This window comes from Aethalodelphis obliquidens, unplaced genomic scaffold (genome assembly GCF_003676395.1).
Source record: "Aethalodelphis obliquidens isolate GAN/ISIS:26980383/991018 unplaced genomic scaffold, ASM367639v1 scaffold38, whole genome shotgun sequence".
NCBI lineage: Eukaryota > Metazoa > Chordata > Mammalia > Artiodactyla > Delphinidae > Aethalodelphis > Aethalodelphis obliquidens.
In genome coordinates, this window is record NW_020837982.1 from 17,179,343 (window position 1) to 17,194,287 (window position 14,945).

General features: G+C 52.7%; 1 protein-coding gene across 2 annotated transcripts in view; it reads right to left on the reverse strand.

Annotated features, from left to right (window-relative positions):
• Positions 1–14,945, reverse strand: part of SPECC1 (sperm antigen with calponin homology and coiled-coil domains 1) — a 271,479-nt gene that overhangs the window by 22,343 nt on the left and 234,191 nt on the right. Inside the window, exons 13-14 of one of the 2 annotated variants that reach the window (XR_003438067.1) lie at positions 12,777–12,862; positions 8,280–8,487 (exon numbers count right to left, since the gene is read on the reverse strand). Coding sequence is in view for 1 of the 2 variants with exons in the window: in XM_027131125.1 (XP_026986926.1) it covers positions 12,773–12,862 (90 nt within the window). In the remaining variant the exon portion in view is untranslated. Of the gene's footprint in view, positions 1–8,279; positions 8,488–9,764; positions 12,863–14,945 lie in introns of those variants that run through there. The other variant, XM_027131125.1, reaches the window with a different exon arrangement.

A 14,945-nucleotide genomic window follows, 5' to 3' on the forward strand; every position in this document is an offset into this window, starting at 1 on the left:
TTTTGGTACATGACTCTTTTTGAATTATGGTTTTCTCAGGGTATATGCCCAGTAGTGGGATTGCTGGGTCGTACAGTAGTTCTATTTTTAGTTTTTTAAGGAACCTCCATACTGTTCTCCATAGTGGCTGTATCAGTTTACATTCCCACCAACAGTGCAAGAGGGTTCCTTTTCTCCACACCCTCTCCAGCATTTATTGTTTGTAGATTTTTTGATGATGGCCATTCTGACTGGTGTGAGATGATATCTCATTGTAGTTTTGATTTGCATTTCTCTAATGATTAATGATGTTGAGCATCCTTTCATGTGTTTGTTAGCAATCTGTATATCTTCTTTGGAGAAATGTCTATTTAGGTCTTCTGCCCATTTTTGGATTGGGTTGTTTTTCTGATATACATTCTAGATTTTTAAAAAATAAAAGTAGACTTACCCCACCCACACGGTCAAGAAACCTGTTTTTAACAACTGTCTCGCGGACATCTTTCTAACAACACATTCATCCCAGTCTATCTTGAAGATGCCCGGTATTCCATACTATTGGACACACACAATTTAGTTTTCATCACTCTTCTATTCATGGAAATTCCTACTTTATTCCCCTTATTTTTGCTGTTACTCTTGTCCATAGCTCTTCTTGAATATCCATGAGTACTTCTCTGGGCTAAGTTTCCAGAAGTGGGAACACTGTATCAGAGGTTTATACATTAATATTTAACATTTAATGTTAAGATTTAACATACTAACATCTCCAAATCACTCTCCAGAAAGATCCTGTTTATTCATCCTTCACCAACAGTGTATGAAAGCATCCATTTCCGCATAATTGTGCCCAGACCGAACATCACCAACGTTTTTTGTTTCTTCCAATCGGATAAGTAAATATTGACGTCATCATTGCTTTATTTTACATGACTTTCTAGGGAAGTCGAGCTTCCCTTCATTCTTACTAATACTTTTCATTTTTTCTAAGCGTTGCCTGTGAATCCCTTCTTTGACTGGATTGTTTGTTTTCTCTATCTTTTAGGAGCTCTTTGTATTATGGTTATTACATAGTGACTGTTGGGTATTGCCTGCGATGTATTGCAAATATTTTTCTCAGCCTGTTTTTCCCCCCAGTCTGTTTTTAGTCTCTTAATTTTGTTTACGGTGTCTTGTTGAACAGAAGCTTTTCATTTTATGTGGTGAAGCGTGCCAGTCTCTGTTCTGGGTTTTGTGTCTCCCTCGAGGAGGATGGATCTAAGCTGCCCCCAATCCCGACACAGCGGCCAGGTGCCCCCCACCCCCACCGCGGCGATGTCATCCTCCCTCAGCTCAGGGCGCAGGTGCCCATCCTGAGCCGTATCATCTCTGGACTCCGATCTGATGAAGGAATCTACTGCCCTCTCTTCCCAGCTGGTACCACACTTTTGAAAAGCACTGTCTTTACGGCGTCTTGATACCTGTCTTCCTTTGTTGTCTTGTTCAGAATTTTCTCAGCCTCTTCTGCTTTGTGGGTCAGACTCGGGTTCCCAACAAGCGCTGTGGGGCCCCGGCCGAGCGGCACACTCAGGTGAGCATTAGGGAGCTCGGCAGACGCTATTTTCTCTAAAGGGAAGAATCGGGCAGGTTTTTTTTTTTTGCGGTACGCGGGCCTCTCCCATTGCGGAGCACAGGCTCCGGACGCGCAAGGCTCAGCGGCCATGGCTCACGGGCCCAGCCGCTCCGCGGCACGTGGGATCTTCCCAAACCGGGGCATGAACCCGTGTCCCCTGCATCGGCAGGCGGACTCTCAACCACTGCGCCACCAGGGAAGCCCAAATTGGGCTGTTTCAATGATAGTTTTGAGGTCCAGCACTTGAGGTTGGGGTCAGGGAGAGCCACAGGGCTGGGCTTGCCGTCGTGAGCGTTCACGAGCTGGGCAGCTGCCCGGGTGCCCACCCCCACCTGCCCACTGCATCTACCACCCTGGGGACCCAGGTGTCTCCAGGGGGCACAGGTCCCTCCTGAGGGGCACCAGGTGGCCCCTGGGCGCTCAGCATCTGAGTCACCACCCACCCCATCCCTCTTCCTGCGCTGGGGTCAGGAGCCAGATTCTGGTCTGATGTGTGGCCCAGAGGCCACAGGGCAGCCTCAGTTTCCCCACGTCGACTTTTCTTTTAAACCATTTTAACCACATCTAAGCGTACACAGCGCAGTGGCATTAGGTACGTTCACATCGTGGTGCAGCCACCACCACCAGAGCGTCTTCATCTTGCAAAACTGAAACTCTGTCCCCGTTAAATAACTCCCCCTCCCCCTCCCCCAGCCCCTGACACCCCCCTCCCCGATCCCACCTTCTGTCTCTGTGGATTTGATGACTCCAGGGACCTCATACAAGTGGGGCCATACAGCGCCCGTCCTTCTGTGACTGGCTGTTTCACTCAGCGCAACGCCCTCCGCGTTCATCCACGTCGCACACGTGTCAGGATTTCCTCCCTTTTAAAGGCTGGATGATACTCCACTGTGTAGACAGACCTTCCGGCTACAGGAATGGGGCTGCTGGACGGGGGTGGGCACCACAGCGGCTGCTGAGACAGGATGGAAGGAGCTGAGCAAATGCTTCTCAGCCTCCTGCACGAAGAAGGGCCCCCTGACCAGGCCGGCCCCCAGGAGCCGGGCAGAGATCAGCACGTCTGCTGCTTATCCTCCCTGGGATGCAGGGCAGGCCCGGCTCATCCTGGGGTCCGCCCGGGGCTCCTGGGCCCTCCTGGGGGATCCGCTGCACCGACTGCTCCAGGAGGTGCCCCCGACTCCACGGGTTTCGGCTGGAGTCCCCCTCCACTGTCCACTGCTGTGATCCCCACTCGGCGCAAACATCCCCCCGTCTGACCCAAACGTCCGCCTCCTCCTGACCCCCAAATTTCTACCAGGCCGCTGGGAACTCATGGTGTCACCAGAAGATGCCCCAAATCCTCGGCCTCTTCTCTGAGTGTCCCGTTGTCCTCTTGCTCTCGGGGAAGCGGCCGTGTGCCCCGACCCTCCCCAGGGCGTCTTGCCCCATGCTCGCTCCGGAAGGGGCGGATTTGGGCTCACGTCCACAGCAAGGAAGCATTTCTGCCTGCGGCCATCTGCTCACCCTCCGGCCACTTCCAGGAAGGCAGTTAGTCTGTGTCCCGCCCACACCCGCGCCCCATCCCTGCCCTTCTCTCCCCAAATGTCACCATTCCCGGCAGCTCCAACAATGACTTTCCGTGAATCCTCCGCCTCCGTCTCCCTGGTCCACACTCTTCCTTCCGACCCACGTGAACCACCTTTGACGTCGTCATCCTGCTTCAGAGTCACCACTGGTACCCGAATCACCTCCAGAACGTCTGCTTCAGCCGTCCCCCCACCCCCAGCCCATCTCCTGGGCCTCGTCCAGCTGCACCAGCTGTGAAAATAGACACGTGTCCACCCAGGTTGGCAAACAGCCACTGCCTGGGCCTCCGCACATTGGCCTCCGGAGCTCGCGTGGGATTTCACAGCACTCCCTGCCGCTGCCCACGCACGGCCTCGCCCGACGCCCGGGCCCTCGCCGCCCAGGAGCCCGCTCCTTCCGCTAGTTCCTGCCCCCGGCTCCAGACTGTCCCCCACGAGCAGGCAAATGGGCTGCATCCTTCCATCCTTTAGGGGAAAGAAAGGAAAATGACCACGACATCCCTCCCTAACCTCACATCCCTTCCCACGATCTGCCCTTCACACCAACCTCGTCCCAAGCGAGGGCTCGGCCCCGACTTCCTCCTGTGTCCTCTCTCCCACCTGTGAGGCCGTGGGTCCCGCCCGTTCCTGAAACCATCTTGTAAAGCCGCCAGCTGCGCAAGTCTTGCCCCATCCAATGGTCTCCTCTCAGCGCTCGCCTAACGTAACCTCTCGCAGCGTTGGTCCACCACTTGCTCTTTCTCCGGTCGCTGGCTTCCAAGATGCCCCTCGGCCTCCGCAGAGGCCACGTGTTGGACGACCAGGAACCGTCCTCCTGCGGTTTTCTTCTTTTCTCCTGGGCTCCAGGGACCTGTAGTTTCCTGTCTACTCAACTCCTCTACTTGGCTGTCGAAAAGGTGTCTCGAGCCTGACGCTCATTCCCCGGGCCTTCTCCAGCTCAGGTTCAGCAGGTGCCCGGCTCACACGACCGCGCTCCGCGGAGATTCCTCTCCCCACAGCAGTTCAAGCGCACGCTGCCTCTGCCTGAAACCTGACCCGAATCCGCCGGCTCCTCTCCGTCTTCCCTGCTGTCATCCTGTCTGAGCTCCCACAACGCTCACCTGACCTTTATTTCACCTTTATTTTATTTTTACACTCTTGTCCCACCACAATCACTTCTCTGCTTGACTTCCAAAAAGAATGTTTAAGAATGTAAGTTAGACCATGTTCAGAATGCTCCAATTACTTCTGACAAGCCTGGGAGGTTCTTACCCCTTCCCGCTTCTAGACAGTCACCTCCACATTCTGCCACCCACGCTGGCCCCCCTGCTACACCCCCAACACATGCACACATGCCCCTCCACACACAAGTGGCACGCTCCTGCCGCAGGGCCTTTGCACACGCTGTTCCCAGTCTATCAAGCTCCACCCCCCCTATTTTCATAAGACTCCCTCTCATATCTTTCAGGTATCTGTTCAAACTTTATCACTTACTCAAAGAGGCTTTCTCTGTCCATCCTTCCTAGAACAGCACCTGCCCTCACCGGCCACCCAATTTTCTCCCCCTGCTCCGCGTTTCTCCCTAGTGCTTATCTACACCGTCATCTTGTACATTCCTCTGCTTCTCGCTTGCCTCCCTCATCAGAATGAGGCCCTCCAAAAGGGCCTGGGCCGAGTCTGTGTCGTTCACAATTGCAGCCACAGCACCTGGCACAGAAGAACCACGTGGAATATTTGCAGATGACTCTTAGGGTTGCTCAGATGCAACAGTGAAAGCATTCAAGTCAGGAAAACAAACACCAGGTTACCACTTATTCACAGACAAATGCAACCAGCTATTCCAAACGATAAGATTGTGCGAGTAGTTAGAAAAAAATAAATGCCTTGCAGAAAAACATAAGGAGCTCCCCCCTCTCCCATGCTTTAACCCCAAATCTGTCTGGTTTTTGTACTTTTTTTTTTGCGGTTCGCAGGCCTCTCACCATTGTGGCCTCTCTCGCTGCGGAGCGCAGGCTCCGGATGCGCAGGCTCAGTGGCCATGGCTCACGGGCCCAGCCGCTCCGCGGCACGTGGGATCTTCCCGGACCAGGGCACGAACCCGTGTCCCCTGCATCGGCAGGCGGACTCTCAACCACTGCGCCACCAAGGAAGCTCTGGTTTTTGTACTTTTGAAAAGGGGTCACAGTGACTAAATCAGGTCACTTACTGAAAAAGGAAAAGTTAATTCATTTTTACAAGGAGAGAAACAGAACATGGTCAAATCCCAGTACCCAGTACCTGCTACCCAGTGGACAGATTTGATGGGCATTTGTGTACAAAGGATGTGGGGGTGAAGGTGCAGGACTTAAAATTCTCATGTGACATAAAAAAACACATTCAAAATCGATAAAGTGAATACAGGGCAGTGTAAGTTACTATTTATAAATATGGAGGTAACTAAACCGTGAGCTTGTATTACTATGAAAAAAAGTAAATATACTTTTCAAAAGCATATGCATCCATACCCCATATGAACACCCCAATAAATCCCAAATGAACCAAGGATTTAAAATAGAAGAAAGTTCTGGAAGAAAACTTTGAAGCACTCCTTCATAACAGGGCTCCTTTTATAACCTTGGAACAGGGAAGGGATTTGACTTATAAGCCAAAGGCATCAAAGAAAAGATAAAAAAAAAAAAACTCCTACGTGGCAAAAACCAACACACCGTCGTAAGCAAAGACAAACAACCAGCCGGGAAGACTATCTGCATCTCAAATCACCAGCATCATCTCTCTCACGCACCAAAAGCTCCAAGATGAGATTCCTAAACACTCAGTAAGAAAGAAATGGGCAAAGGAGTCGAAAAGGCACGTCACACGGAAAGGAACACAAACAGGACTTTAAAGCATACTCAGCCTCATTCACAGCAAAATGCACCTTGAAACTAAATTCAGGGACTTACCTGGTGGTCCACTGGTTAAGACACCACGCTTCCAATGCAGGGGGTGCGGGTTCCATCCCTGGTGGGGGAACTAACATGCCGCGCAGCACGGCCAAAACAATTTTAAAAAACAACTAAATGTGGACGCCGCTTTTCACCTATTAGGATGGGCAAAAATCCAACGGTCTGACAGCATGCTCTGTGGGCCAAGCTGTAATGATGAGAGAAGCCAGTCCAGCTCCCACGGAGGCAGAGTGGCAGTTTCTACCCAAAGCCCAAATGCAGGCAGGCACCCTCTGACCCAGTGATCATATGTGAGACTTACTCAGATGAAGCCATCTATGCACGTGCACATTAAAATGTACAGCATTGTTGTAACTGCAAAGCACTGCGACTGACACCCCCATGTTCATCCTTGTGGGGTGACTTTGTGCCCCAGTTTGCCTGGGACAGTTTACACCTCTGCTCCAGTGTAATTAGTAACAGACACCCCCACGTGCACTCTTGGAAGGGTCCTGGTTTGTAGGACACATCATCCAGCCACCCCACCCCTCCCCAGGGGAGCAGATACATAATTTATGCTACCCTCACGCAGTGGAACACCAGACAGCAGAAACAAAAAGTGAGAATGCCCTCTTTGTATTGACGGGAAAATGTCTCCATGATACATCATCAGGGGAAAACAAAACAAAAAGCAAAATGCAGAAGATGTGCCTAGCCTGACACCTTTCAGGTTAAAAAGATGGAGAGCATATGATATTCACACCTGCTTGTATAACACACTCAGGAAGGATACACAAAGTAACTGATAACACGGTTACCAGTGAGATTGTGTATGGGGAGAGGAAGGGAGGGGAGGGGAGAGTAGGGGAGAGGAAGGGAGGGGAGGGGAGGGGAGGGGAAGGCAGGGATGACTGAGCAGACAAGGGACTTTTCACTGTATATCTTTTCATAATTTTTACATTTTTGAGCCAAGTAAAAATAAGTTTTTGAACCTATTCAAAGAATTAAACTTTAAGATGAAAAAGTGTCACAGAAGCTTCTAGGTGCCTACACAATGTTGATTCTTCCCCTCCCTAACTTTTAGCCAGCTTCACTGCTATTCACCTAAAAGACTACTTTTCCTGGCCTCCTGTGAAACTAGGTGTGGCCACGAGACTAAATTCTGCCCAATGAAATATAAGTGAAAGTGTTAAATGGGTCTTCTAGGAAGACTTAAAAGGGACAGGGCACTCTTCCTCTATCCTGCCACCTGGAATACAGTTGTGATGACTGGAACTCTGGCAGCCATCTTAGCTCATGAGGACAAATGCCACTTCCTTGGGGATGTCAGAGTGGAGAGGGGTCTGGGTCCCTGAGGATTTGATGACTCTAGCATACCAGCCTTGGACTTTCCACCTCTGGACTTCTTTCTCTTTTTGGTGAGAAGTAAGTAGTTTCTTACCTAAGATAGTATTGCTCAGGTCTCTCTATCCCTTACAGGTTAACCCAATCCTAAATGATCCATAAGTGTACCAATAAAATACCAAAAGGAGGTTAATTCTGGTAATGCATTTTTTGATGTGCTGCCCAGAGCCCTTTGTATTGTCTTTGTACTTTTTGGTATTTTCTGTACTGAACATGTATTTTAGTAACAACTGTGACTTTAAAACAACATTTACACTACTGCAGGAAACGCATCTTCCGGCTTCTGGTTTCATCGTCAGAGACTTTCACTTTCAAAGGCGGCAATGCTGCCGCTGCTGAGGGTACCATCTCCCACAGCCACTCACAGCAGCAGAGACCTCACCACATCTCTGCTCTTGTGCAGCAAGCTTGGAGCCGCAAGTTAAGGAAGAGCGCCTGCTGCTTTAGACTGTGAACAGGTGGGAGAAGATGGCTGGGTCCAGGTCCGATCCAGATTTGCCAAATCCCCAGGCTCCACGAGTCTGCTCTCTGCTGGGAGACAGTTTTCCATTGTCTGAAGTAGGGGAGGAATCCTCCATGGGCTGGGGACACAGACAATGAAACGCAGGTGGGTTCCAGCTGACTCAACCTGGAGGATGGGAAGGCCAGCAAATGTTCTTGGAATCCAGCCTGGTTCCTCACACTGCCATGTGCAAACAGCTCCAGAGGAGAACCTTTCCAGAAACGTGTAGAAAGGGGCTCCAAGGAGGCTGGTGACCACCATGCTCCCTGGTTTTCTATTCCCAGATGCCTGCGGTTACACAATTTGTGACTCACCTTTATGGCCAGTTTTGTGCTTCTCCAGCTGGACTCGCGCCACCCCGAAGTTGGACTCACTCCCCGGACTCGCAGGCAGGCCTGTGGGCTCTCGACACCACGGGACATGGCTTTAGGATGAGGTGATGAACCTTGCCGGCATGCTGATGTTACTCAAAGATTTTCTTAGGGGAAAAGTCACCATCTTTATATGAGACTCACTGATATGCTGTGGAGGGAATGTAGAATTCTCAACATTTTTAAGACTTCAAATTAAAAATTGAGGCCCTCAAAATAAAAGATCCCTAAAAAAGTCATAGTGCACGGCTTCGAACTTGTCTTGAGACCCTGAGGGGCATGAGCTGGTCTAGGAGATAAGGTCTAACACCCTGGCTTACAGGACTGCAAGCTCAGACTGGTTGAAAATATCCCTGGCCCTCTCATACATCCGATCTCGTCATCTGAACAAATGAAGACGCGGCTCTGCCCTGGGGAGCTGAGTGCCCTGCGGCAGGAGGTGGTGGTGCTTGGCCGCTGGCCACAGACCCCTCGGGCAGCTCAGAGCCACTCGGGCTGAGTCACGAGACACCACCAGGAGCACGGGCTGCGGGTCAGCCCCACCGGGAGCAGACTCAGCATACGCGGGCTGTGCTTCGTCCAGAGAGGGGCCCAGGCCCACAGACCAGGAACCTCCCCGCTGGACCCCAAGCCACGGAGGGATGACTGGCAACGGCTGAGGCACTGGCCATCCACCAAACGTCCACGCGTCCGTGTGTGTGGGCGCGCACGCACGTATGCGGGCTGAGCCGCTGACACGGCTTTGGGTCATCACACGGGGAGCCTGGTATCTTCTGGGTGCAGCATCACGCGGCAACTGACGGCCCAGAGGAAGTGGCTGGCGGCCACCGTCCTGGCCCCGGGCCTGTCACACCCTCATCCCAGGCTGTGCTGTCCTGGGAAGACCGAGTCCCCCAGGAGGGAAAGGCCAGCGCGTGGGGCCTCCGTGGGAGGAGGTGGAGGTGGAGAGGCTTCTCCTCTGTCCTCTCCTGTGGGCAGGGCTGGTCCCCAAAGGCACCACGAAGGATGGCCTCCGAGTGGTGCCCGAAGACCACACGTCACCTGACGAATCGCTCGCTCAGCGTCCTGGTGTCAGCACACACCAGCATCCCCGGTCCGTTAAAGTTCGTGTTCACTCTGCCTCCGCGATCTCGGTATAACCTCTCCTGCCCCCCACCCTCATTGGGCACGTCCAAGCAGCTCTGCAGCACCCCGTGCGGCCCTGGAGGGCGGGGCCCCCGGAGAACCGCGGTCACAGCAAGGGGCCGTGCAGGGGAGGGGGCCAAGGGGCATCAGGACCCAGTCCTTTCTGGTGACCCCCGGCAGTTGCAGTGGGGACCACGGCCCAGTGAGGAACAGGGACGCAAAGATGCCAGTTTGGAAACAGACTGAATGGAAGCCTGGCATTTTGAGAAAATAGTAACAATAAATGTCACTGGGACAAATTCATAGTCAGACAGAAACAAAATATATTTATTAGAAATATTACAGAGCCATACATCGCACGCGTCCACGTTCACAGTTACACACGCCTCTGTTGCGTCCTGACAGCGCTGGGCACGGTCTGTGCTCTTGGCAGAAATGAGGCCACAAACGCACTGCTGCATTCCACTCATGCAGTCGAAGTTACTGAGCTACTCGGGACAGCACAGGTTTAGCCCAACTCTAACCTGGGTCGGAGAAGTGAAACCCGCAGTGATGCCAGGCACACGCGATATTAAAAATCCTTTATAAAAAGGTTGCTGGGTCCTGTCTTTTGCCGCACGTCACTGGTCAGCTCCTCTCAAACGGCCCTCGAGCTCTGGGCTGGGAAGAACTAGGGCTGGATTTGGCAAAGGGGCTTGTATCTGACGACCGAGACCTCTGTCCCCAGGCAGCGCGGTGCCTGTCCCCTCAGCGGGGATGTGGGGGGTGACTGGGAAAGCAGCTCGTGGGTCTGGGGACCGTGACGCCAGGTGTGAGCCGCTCAGGATCCTCTGGGTGGAATCAACAAAAACTATAAAACAACAGCTGGGTGAAGAAGGGAAACCAAAGGCCGTCTTGTTTCTGAAGTGAGGAGGGACAGAATGGGAGGTGGGTGAATTTGCCTGGTTGCCCAGACACCGCGCCTGGTGGGCAGGGCCCGTGCCACCATCAGCTGTGAAACAGCTCAACGCAAAGAACCATGGGCTTCTCTTCACGTCTTTAAAAATACAAAACAAAACTCCTCCACTCTTGGGGGGGTCTTGCATTCTGCATCTATCTTGGGTATAAAAATAATACATTTTTTGGAAAAAGGATCTGTAGAACCACCAAATAATTTTAGGTGACGAAGTACTGGCTGAAGGAAGATGGGAAGTGACACGGATACTGTGACCTCTGAAAACCTCAGGACAGAAAACTGGGGACGATGCGGTTTGCTGACAGTAACCACCGTGTGTTCTCAAGTTTTCCACACTCACCTTGTGCTCTGAGCTCCCCAGTTAAAACCTGACCTACGCGGTGGCCCCCTGCCCCCCGCCCCGACCCTGCAGTGCTGACAGGCCTGAGCCGGCACCCCCGGGCCCAACGCCACCCTTGTCCCTGCGGGCAGGACACAGGTGCCCTGTGCCCTAAGGGTGCTCTTGCTGCAAAGCAGTCAGGCAACCTCTTTCCGTTATAAAAACAAATTGCACGTGGCCTCCTCTCCTCTTTTTAGCCTAAAGGCGGCAGCAGCTCTAGCATGGGGGGAGGGGAAACAGCAACACCTCCACCGCAGAGGCTCCGTGCTGATTCTGAATCCCCCTCAGTGACCGCAGCGCCCAGGCCCCTCCAGGCGCGCTGAGGCATCAGCGGCCCCTCCCACACGGAGCCTCACGGTGACCCCAGGCTGCACACAACCAGCAACGTCCCAACCGCACTCCCGGGGAAGCAAGCAAGGCAGGGTCGGGGGAGGAGGAGACACCGGGAGTATCTTTCAGCGGGCCGCCCCTCAGGAAGGCGAGAGCTACACCTGTCCGGGTGGTACCTCCAGCTTCATGTGAAGACAAATCGTCACAGCCACCGTCACCAGACTCTCTCCTTTCAGCACTTCTCGGGGACTTTGAAAATATACAGAACGCAACCCTGGTCCCCTTCCCAGTACTCTGACCCCACGCTGGGGCAGGTGAGGAGTGTGTGTTATCAACGAGCCCCCTGAAGAAGGACCCCAGCCAGCGGCCTCGGCAGCATGAGGTGGAGGGACGGGCGCCGTGTGGGACCCGGATGCCTCTTCCAAGGCGGCCGGGAGGGAGGGTCGAGCTCAGCCGCCCCCAGGACAGGGACCGATGGGGCCCCGGCTACGAACAAGGGCTCCTACCAGCCTGCAGGGAGTACTGCGCCAGCTGCCCTGGGCTCTGGGGCCGTGGGAAGGACCCTGGTCGACGGGCGCTGATGTAAGCAGCTGTGGGATCCCCCTGGGCCAGGGTGAACCTCATTTGCTACGTAATGTACATTTATTTGCCCAGGTGATTACTTGCACCTGCACCTCCCAGGCGGAGGGCAGCTCTGGAAAGGGCTCTGCTGCCGCTTAGGGTGACTGCAGGCTCTAGGGAAACTGAGTTGCCTCCTTCAGTTGTACCCCAGCCGGCTCTGCCTGCCCCCAGGGCCTCCTCTGCCGTGCAAATGTAGGCGGCCTGGGGAAGGGCTAAAACCACAGCCAGAGTTGAAATACTGTTTACATCGCCGTCTGCCCAGCATCCCAAGAAATACACATCCTCCAACTGTTTGTGCAAAAGCACGAGGACCTCGGCCGGCACAGGCCAGTGCCTTCTGTCTGAGCGACTTTGTCAGGTTCTGTGCGGGGCAAACGTGTGGGTGTGGATGGGGCGTGAATACGTGCAGGACACTCGGAGCAGATGACAGTCACGGAGGCTTCCCGTCCGCCGCCGCTGAGCACGGGGTCCTGGTGTGACTGCGTCCCAGACACACATCCTCCTGTCCTCCCAGGGACACCTAGCAAACTACCCAGGGGCTCCTTTACATCTCAAGTTTGATCTTCCACCCAAAGAATCAAATAAGGGACAGGAGACCTAAAGGTGGTGAAGTCCTTACTGAGGACGCAAGTCTTTTCCCCAGGATGCAGGGTGCTCATGTGTTTCAGGGTTTCTTGAGAGCAAACTTTCTCTTTTTGTGTTTTGTTGGGCATTTTTCTTTTGGAGGGGTCTGGGAGGTGTCAAGTGGAGAGTTTTTATAGAGGCAGAAGACAGCATCTGTAGTAGAGACGGTGGGGTTTGGAAGTGCTGTTTGTCGTGAGATTCAGGGCAGCTCCAGTGAACACACCGCTGGGCTCCCGCGGAGAAGGGGGGCCCAAGAGAGCGTGGTCCCCCCCACTTACGGGCCACGTGCGTCGGCGTTCAAGGTGGGCATGGTGGACCTGGCTGTTTCTTGTGTGTGTGCTGGCCCTGGGCAAGCTGGGCGGTGGACGGAGCAGGGACGAGCAGCAAGCGCTGCCTCCAGACTTACGTCTCGAAGTACTTGTAGATCTGGGCCACGTACTGCATCACGCTCTGCCAGTCGGGCCGGTCTGTGTGCAGCATCTCACTGAGCTCCTGCGGGAGAGGGCAGAGGTCACAGGGGGCCACAAAGCCTTCCCATGCAGCCGGCAGGTACAGGCAACACCCAGCCGGTGCTAAAGGTGCTTAGTGAAAAGAAAAGCTTTTCCTTCCCGTTTGTTCAAGAGATGCTGTCCCTTTTAGGAAACATTAGACTTGACCTCCCGCCTCTCCCATCTTTTAACAACATGACAGTGAACATTAACAGAAGTTTTGAACTAAAAATAAGAATTGCCCTATGATCCAGCAATCCCACTCCCGGGCATATGTCTGGACAAAACCAGAATTCGGAAAGACCCATGCACCCCAATGTTCACTGCAGCACTGTTCACAACAGCCAAGACATGGACACAACCTAAATGTTCATCAACAGAGGAACGGACAAAGAGGATGCGGTACATATATATGATGGAAGACCACTTGGCCATAAAAAAGAATGAAATAATGCCACTGGTAGCAACATGGATGCAGCCAGAGATTACCATACTACGTGAAGTGAGTCAGACAGAGAAAGACAAATACCATATGATATCACTTACATGTGAACCTAAAATATGACACAGGGCTTCCCTGGTGGTGCAGTGGTTGAGAATCTGCCTGCTAATGCAGGGGACACGGGTTCGAGCCCTGGTCTGGGAAGATCCCACATGCCGCGGAGCAACTAGGCCCGTGAGCCGTAACTACTGAGCCTGCGTGCCTGGAGCCTGTGCTCCGCAAGAAGAGAGGCCGCGATAGTGAGAGGCCCGCGCACTGCGATGACGAGTGGCCCCCGTTTGCCACAACTAGAGAAAGCCCTCGCACAGCAACGAAGACCCAACACAGCAAAAATAAATTAATTAATTAATAAACTCCTACCCCCAACATCTAAAACATGACACAAATGAATCTATATAGAAAATAGAAACGGACTCACAGACAGAGAACAGACTTGTGGTTGCCAAGGAGGAGGGGGTTGGGATCAGCAGATGCAAGCTATTATATATAGAATGGATATAAGGTCCTACTGTAGAGCACACGGAACCATATTCAATATCCTGTGATAAACCATCATGGAAAAGAATATGAAAAAGATGTACATATGTATATAACTGAATCACTTTGTTGTACAGCAGAAACTCACACATTGTAAATCAACTAGACTTCAATAAAACAAAAGTTTTGAAAAGAGTCACCGCGATTCCATTATTGTAAAAGGATTCCTACCTCTCCAAGCCACCTCTGAACGCACACCTGTGTCCCACACGCTCCGTCACTGTGTGCCCCGTGCTTTGACACTTCTCATACACAATTTCCCGCACAACTGTGCTGTGTCGTTTTAGCGGATGTGCACTGTCCTCTCGGTGCACGGCCTGTGACCGTGGTCCCTCCTTCACCACAGACTTCGCAGCGAGCATCTCCTCTGTGCGGTGCTGCTTCCTTCTGTCGGATTTGTGCCACAAAAGTCCTGAACTGATTGAAAGCTGTTTTACCAGAATGAAGGGTCACCATTCCATGTTTCATTGTTGTTTCCCCCTCATTTTGTTGGCAACAAGCAGGCAGAGGCAGAGGCCGGGAGTGGCGGCAGGCAGGACGGCACTCCGTCTACTGCGTGGCCAGGCCTTCCTGAAATCCATGGTGCTGAACGTATTTAATCATTCACTTTGGGGCTGAACCTGGATTCTTCTGTGGTCACAGGAGAACACTAGGGAAGGTCCTGGCGGAAAGCCAGAAGCAGAGATGCAGTGGAAAAGCAGGCTGACCTTAGCACATCTGCTCCTGGGCGGGGTCAGAACTGGCTGAGGCCTGGAACCAGCCATTTAGCTTCTGTTTCAACATCTGAATATATTTTACTGACTTTGCTCCCTGGTTGTGCGAAGAAATCAGCACAGCATTGGTCACGGGAAAGGGGTGGAAAAGAAATGCGTGGAACATTCCACGCAGATGTACCTAGAACAATTTAAAAAGGAAAACAAAGTGTTTTCCAGAGATGCTGGAGGGACGGCAAACCTCCCTCCAAGGGGGGCAAGGACGCGTCTTCCTGCTTAGAGAGGATTCGGAAGTCTGATCAATATTCACTGTTTTACTCAGAGTATCCGATAGG